At 44.2% G+C, this 7,500-nt stretch overlaps 1 protein-coding gene across 1 annotated transcript in view; it reads left to right on the top strand.

The window, feature by feature from the left end:
- The window catches only part of LOC144212930 (vacuolar protein sorting-associated protein 11 homolog), a 42,088-nt gene extending 40,808 nt beyond the window's left edge, over window positions 1-1,280 (top strand). Inside the window, exons 13-15 of the mRNA XM_077741125.1 lie at window positions 208-410; window positions 518-689; window positions 1,043-1,280. Of these exons, the coding sequence (XP_077597251.1) occupies window positions 208-410; window positions 518-689; window positions 1,043-1,280 (613 nt within the window). The remainder of the gene's footprint in view (window positions 1-207; window positions 411-517; window positions 690-1,042) is intronic.
- Window positions 1,281-7,500: the final 6,220 nt, after the last annotated feature.

The raw sequence follows: 7,500 nt of genomic DNA, 5'->3' as shown, positions 1-7,500 counted from the left end.
AACTCACATCATCTCTTCGGGCTGTGCCCTGCCTGTCCCCATTTCATAATGTATTCAAATATACATAGATATATCTTAATAGGGTAATATCAACTATGGTCCTCATTCATGTTCACATGTCAAGTCAAAGTCTATAAACAATGTACAAGAAGCACATTTTAAAATAGATAAAAATGGACACTGATTTGCCAACCAACCACTTTACAGGTATCAACAGATTATGCACTACCACATGCAGAATGAAGTGTATGACAAAGTGGTTGAAGCCTGTAAATGTTATGGTGACCAGGAAGTCTGCCTGTGGGAACAAGCCTTGGGGTACTTTGCCAGGAAAGAAGAAGATTGCAAAGCCTACATCAGTGAGGTTTTGTGTCACATTGACCAAAACAATTTGATGCCTCCTCTTCTTGGTATTTTTTTTAAATGTACTAAATAAATGAATTAATTAACCTATCTTTATTTTATTTTTTACCTTTTGGAAAAAAATATGTAATGTTTTAATTATTTTTCTTTGTAGTTGTGCAGACACTGGCCCATAACTCGACAGCAACTCTATCTGTTATTAAAGACTACCTGATAAACAAATTGCAGAGGGAGAGCCTACAGATAGAGAGTGACGAATATAAAATACAGCAATATCGTGAAGAAACTACTCACCTCCGCTCTCAGATACAAGAGCTCAAAACAAGGTGGGTTAGTTTTAGTGTGAGTTTGTCTGTGTTTTTAGTTTTCTTACACTGTACAGTGGTATATGGATTTACACAAGTCTTGCTTTCAATTGGGGTGGCCATGTACTTGCTTCTATATGCCATGTATTTTCATGGTTGACTAAACATCATAGTTGCAATTAGGCATGCCACCAGTTACTGTTTCATAAAGACATTATTTAAAATTCATGCATTAATGTATTTTAAATTGTCATTCACACTTGTGTTGTTCAAATTAAAAATGACCGACCTCATCTTTTAAAATTGTTAAACTTGAAAATGTTTAAATTGCTCAAGACGTAATGGTTTGTAACTGAAAATCAATATTCTCACAGTGCAAAAATATTCCAGAAGACCAAGTGTAATATGTGCAACAGTCCCTTGGAGCTTCCATCAGTCCATTTCCTGTGCAGCCACTCCTTTCACCAACACTGCTTTGAAAGTTATGCTGACAATGAGGCTGAGTGTCCAACTTGTGCTCCAGAAAACCGCAAAGTAATTGACATGCTACGAGCCCAGGACCAGAAAAGTGACCTGCATGACCATTTCAACAGACAGGTACTTCAAGCGTAATTCGGGGGTTGAAAGATTAATTGTATGTTAACTGTACTAACAAAATTAGTCATCAAATGCCATGTCTGTTTGTGGAGGGGGCAGGGGGTGTATATAGAGAGAGAGATAGAGAGGACGGGTGGATATGGATAGATATGGATATGGATGGATATGGATAGATATGGATATGGATAGATATGGATATGGATAGATATGGATATGGATAGATATGGATATGGATAGATATGGATATGGATAGATATGGATATGGATAGATATGGATATGGATAGATATGGATATGGATAGATATGGATATGGATAGATATGGATATGGATAGATATGGATAGATATGGATATGGATGGATATGGATGGATATGGATAGATATGGATAGATATGGATATGGATAGATTGGATTGGATTGGATAACTTTATTCATCCCGTAATCTGCAATAGGAAGAGGGTGAGGATGCAGGAATAGGAAAGGCATTATACACAAATAGGTACTTAATAGTAAGTTAATAAATAAATACATGAATAAATATATAAATGGGTAACTGTGTTGCTGAGATATATATATATACATACACATACATATATATAGAAGCACATCTATACTGTATCCGAATTCAGGAGGTCCTAACCCACAGCCTTTTTTAAGTTGAAGAGCCTGACGGCTGATGGGAGGAAGGATCTACGGAAGCGCTCCTTCCTGCAGTGAGGGTACCGCAGTCTACTGCTAAAGGAGCTTCGAAGGGACTCCACCGACTCGTGCAGGGGGTGGGAGGTGCTGTCCATGATGGACCTCATCCTGGTCAGCATCCTCCGCTCTCCCACTTCCTCCACAGAGTCCAAAGGACAGCCCAGAACAGAGCTGGCCCTCCTGATCAGCTTGTTCAGCCTGTTCCTGTCCCTCTCCGTGCTCCCACTTCCCCAACAGACCACAGCATAAAACACAGTAGATGCCACCACAGTGTCATAGAAGGTCCTCAACAGTGACCTGCACACACCAAAGGACCGTAGGCTCCTCAACAGGTAGAGGCGGCTCTGGCCCCTTCTGTACAGGGCATCTATGTTTGTGGACCAGTCTAGTTTGCTGTTGAGGTGAACACCCAGGTACTTCAAGTTCTCCACGATTTCAATGTCTTTACCCTGGATGTTCACCTGAGTGGTCTGTTGAGGTGTCCTCCGAAAGTCAACGACCATTTCCTTTGTCTTGCTGGTGTTGATGTGCAGGTGGTTTTGCCTACACCAGTAGAAAGGCTGTGATGACTCCCCTGTACTCCAGGTCGTTCCCGTCAGTCACTCGTCCAACAATGGCGGTGTCATCGGAGAATTTCTGGAGGTGGCAGGTGTCTGTATTATGTTTAAAGTCTGACGTGTAGAGGGAGAAGAGGAGTGGGGAAAGCACTGTGCCTTGTGGGGCCCCCGTGCTGCAAGTTACCACATCAGACGTACAGTCCTGGAGTTTCACATATTGTGGTCTGTTGGTGAGGAAGTCGATGATCCATGCAGCTAGGTAGTTCCTTACTCCAGCCACCTCCAGTTTCCCTCTCAGAAGGACCGGCTGAATGGTGTTGAATGCACTGGAGAGGTCAAAAAACATCATTCTCACCGTGCTTCCCGAGTTCTCCAGGTGTGAAAGAGACCTGTGCATCAGGTAGGTGGTAGCATCTTCCACACCAATGCCTGGACGATAGGCGAACTGCAGAGGGTCCAGCTCTGCATTCATCAGGGGGCTCAGGTGGTTGAGGATGATCCTCTCCAGTGTCTTGATCGGGTGAGAGGTTGGAGATGGATATGTATAGATATGGATATGGATAGATATTGATATGGATAGATATTGATATGGATAGATATGGATATGGATAGATGTGGATGGATGTGGATGGATGTGGATGGATGTGGATGGATGTGGATGGATTTGGATGGATATGGATAGATGTGGATAGATGTGGATGGATGTGGATGGATGTGGATGGATATGGATGGATATGGATGGATATGAATGGATATGGATATTGATATGGATGGATATGAATGGATATGGATATTGATATGGATGGATGTGATTTTAGCGTGCAGGTGTAGCGTGCATGAAGCACCAAATGAGTGTGTTCGCGGTTGTAGTAAATTGATACTATTAGTGCACAGTTATCACAGCCGTCAACCTGGGTGTATTGACAAAAGGACTCGTACACCCCAGCAGTCACTGCACACCGGAAATAGCGTCTGGGGCTCCTTCCGTAGCGCTAATACGGTTCAATACCCATAAATAATATATACAGTGATCCCTCGCTTATCGCGGTTAATGGGGACCGGGACCCCCCCGCAGTAGGGTGAATCCGCGAAGTAGGTGGGCGCCATCAAAAACGCTTATAGAAACGTATAACACGTGCATAAAAAACACCACCAGGCTAATATGCTGTTCATTCAGGTGTTTTATTCCACATTAGAATGCAGGTGTTATGTTGGTGCATACAAAAAAATCACTGCAAATGTAATAAATGTAAACTTTTATTCAGAAAACTTAGAAATTCAAAAAAATCATAGCAGAAATTCAAAAACATCATAGCAGTCCGGATGGAGGATCTTCTGCAGTTTTTTTGCACGTAAGAAACATTGTTATGGGGAGTTGGGAACGTTGTTTTTTTTGGTCGGTGAGGATGCGCCTGTAAACAGCCATGACCTCATCGATGCGATTGTTGAACTCGACTGCCCTCACCATGTTATCGTCCATTTCTTTGGCCTTTCTTTGGAGTTCTTTGGCTGTATTAAAGAGGTCCTGCAAATTATGTAAAGTAAGGCGACCTTCGTCAGCTTCGTCACCCTCATCGTCGGCAGCAGGCTCCTCTTCCTCCTCACTCGCCGACTTGGTCATCTCCTGTAGGTCCTCCTCTGTCAGTGGGTCTGGGTGACAGTCGATGAGATTTCTAATCTCATCAGCCATCATATCCGAGAAGCCTTCAGTCTGCACCAACCGAGCCAGCCTGACAGCCTTATCGACGGCAGAGTGATGGATCTCGTTAGGCGTGAAACCCGCATAATCCTGAGTGATTTTGTTTGGCCACAATTTCCTCCAACTGGAGATGAGTGTCTGCTCTTTCATGCCCTTTAGAGCAGGGGTCTCAAACTCAACTTACCTGAGGGCCGCAAGAGGCAGAGTCTGGGTGAGGCTGGGCCGCATCAGGATTTCCACAAGAAAAGCGCTGATAAAACATTCCAACGTTATCAAATAACTTTATTTTTTAACAAAACATAATGAATTAAATAAATTAACTTAAAGATGAATAAAAAATAAATCAATAAGTAATAAAATAATAATGAGAATACAGTAGATATACAGTGGCTGGCTAAGTAGAGAAAACTAATTATTTGTATTTTGTTTCAAATGTCTGTATTAACAGCTCTTTAAATTTTAACTTTCTGAACTTTACTTCTTGCTGCTAGAGACCTGGCAGCGCTTCTTCTCACATAGCTCAGTCACATTTGGCTTGAGGGAGGAAGCAGTGGAGACCCTCAATAGAGCTTGAAGATGCTCATCAGTAAGTCTGGACCTATATTTGGACTTATTAAAGTTCAAGGTGGAGAAGAGTTTCTCACACAAGTATGTGCTCCCAAAAAGGCACATGGTACGCTTGAAGATTCGGGAAAGTTCAGGGAAGCTGGGGGTCAACTCTCTCAAAAAAAGTCCAAGCTTGTCTGCTTCTCCACTCACCTCCCTGAACTTGGCTTTGAGTGCAGATTTGCACTGCAGGTCAATGAGCTCCATTTGAAGCTCAGGAGGGGCATCTTGCACATCAAATGAGAAGGGGTCCGCAAACATTTGAAATATGGCTTTGTATGTCTTGAAGTCTGCAAATCTGTGATCAAATTCCTCCTGCAGCTTCGAAATGGCCTCCACATATTTCTCACCACTGAGTGGTGTGCCTGCATCCACAAGAGCCTTGCATGCTGGGAAATGGAAAAGGTTTGTCTGAGAGAGCTGGGCTTTCCATAACAAAAGTTTAGTGCAGAATGCTCTCACATAGTCATAGGCAGCACTGACAAGTTGCCCCTGGCCTTGTAGCTTCTTGTTCAGTACATTAAGCTAATGTGTGATATCAACAAGAAAAGCTAAGTCCATGAGCCATTTGGGATCACTTAGCACAGGAACAGCAACCCCGTCTATCTCCATGAAGTCTTTTACTTCTGCTCTCAACTCAAAAAATCTCTTCAACACATTTCCCCTGCTGAGCCAACATACCTCAGTGAAGTAGAGCACATCCCCATGTTCAGACTCCATTTCCTCCAAAAAAGCACGAAACCTTCTATGCTTTAAGCCCCTGGATCTGATTTGGTTGATGCATTTCACAACGACAGACATCACATTGTCAAACTTCAGGCATCTGCTGCAACGGGCCTGCTGATGGATAATGCAGTGCAGAGCTATGGCCTCCTCCACACCCTCCTCTTCCAGTTTTTTTTAACAAGTGCTACCAGTCCATTCTTCTTCCCAATCATTGATGGGGCTCCATCAGTTGTTATTCCAACAAAGCTCTTCCATGGCAAACCGGCATTCTGAATGGCATCACACAGCTTGTGAAATAATTCCTTAGCGGTGGTCTGGCCATGCATTGGAATTATTGTGAGCAACTCCTCCAACACTTCAAAATTGTCATCAACACCACGGACATATATTGCGAACTGGGCAGTGTCTGTGATGTCTGTGGTCTCATCAAGAGCCACTGAATATACACTGAAGTTTTGCGCTTTCTCACAAAGTTGACCATAAATGTCACTTGACAGTTCAGAAATGCGCTCTACCATGGTGTTGGCAGAAAGGCTGATGTTGTTGAACTGACTTTTTTTTTTCTGGACAAACAATATGTGCAGCCTGTAATATGCACTTTTTGATAAATTCACCTTCTGTGAATGGCTTGCCTGCCTTGGCAATCATCTCACAAACGGCGTAGCTAGCTTCGACTGCTGCATCACTTTCTTTTGTAGCCTTCTTGAAAAAACCCTGTTGCCTCAGAAGACTTGTTTTAAGACTGTCAACCTGGTTGGCTCTCTCATCTCCCTGGTATTTGTCGTACTCCTCAGCATGTCTCGTAGCATAATGACGTTTCAAATTGTATTCCTTGTGGACCGCAACTTTTTCAGTGCAAATGAGACACGTCGAGGTGCCCCTGTGCTCAACAAAGAAATATTGCACTCCCCACTTTCTTGAAACTGTCTGTGCTCATCACTGACCTTTCTCTTCACGGCAGGCTTTGAAACAGACCACTCCGGGGCTGTAATATGTGTTTACACTTGGAATGAGTCTCAGATTGAACTTTTAACTTTCAGTCGCGCGGTTCTGTGGCGCATGCGCACTTTCGATTTGACATTTGACTTTCAGTCGCGCGGGTCTGTGGCGCATGCGCACTTTCGCTCTCCGATCGTATTGGATTACGGCCGAGCGGCGTGATCGGCTTCACGGTTTCTCCTCTGCCCAACTGATTGGAGGAATGAATGAGTGAGTGAGCGAGGCACTGGACAGCCCGGCCAATGTCTCGTCCTCCAGAGCCGTATACTTCACCGTGATTGGTTCATCCAGCTCCGAACACCGTGTCATTCATATCAATCTTGCGGGCCGCACGGACATTAATCTTGCATATTAAGACGCGGGCCGCAAATTAGCAATGGAGGAGATGAGACCCTCCATTGTCGCCTTGGTGTAGAGGGCTTTGAAGGCCCTGATAACCCCCTGATCCATGGGCTGGATGAGGGAAGTGGTGTTGGGGGGAAGGAACTCCACCTGCACCCCCTCATGGTGCAAATTAGCTGCATGTCCTCCTGCACAGTCCATGAGTAGAACCACTTTGAAGGGCAGTCCCTTTTCGGCCAGGTAAAGTTTTACCTGCGGAACGAAGGAGTTGAAGAACCAGTCAAGTGTGAGGGCCTTGGTGATCCATGCTTTTTTGTTGGAGATCCAGTAGACTGGCAGCAAGGCCCTGTTCTTGTTCTTCAGCGCGAGGATTCAGTGACCTGTAGATCAGGCCGGGCCTCAGCATGAATCCTGCTGCAATGCCACACAAGAGCAGAGTCACTCGATCCTTGTGGGCTTTGAAACCTGTCTTCTGAAGTTCGTCCTTGAAAAGAAAGGTTCGGGACGGCATCCTCTTCCAGAAGAGTCCTGTCTCATCCATATTGAAGACTTGCTCCGAGACATAGCCATTTTCTTCAATCATTTCCGGAAACACATCCTCAACACAG

The sequence above is a fragment of the Stigmatopora nigra genome, chromosome 19 (assembly GCF_051989575.1).
Source record: "Stigmatopora nigra isolate UIUO_SnigA chromosome 19, RoL_Snig_1.1, whole genome shotgun sequence".
In the NCBI taxonomy this organism is placed as follows: Eukaryota; Metazoa; Chordata; class Actinopteri; order Syngnathiformes; family Syngnathidae; genus Stigmatopora; species Stigmatopora nigra.
Note: the sequence above shows the minus strand (reverse complement) of the source record. Positions and strands in the feature narration are given on the sequence as shown.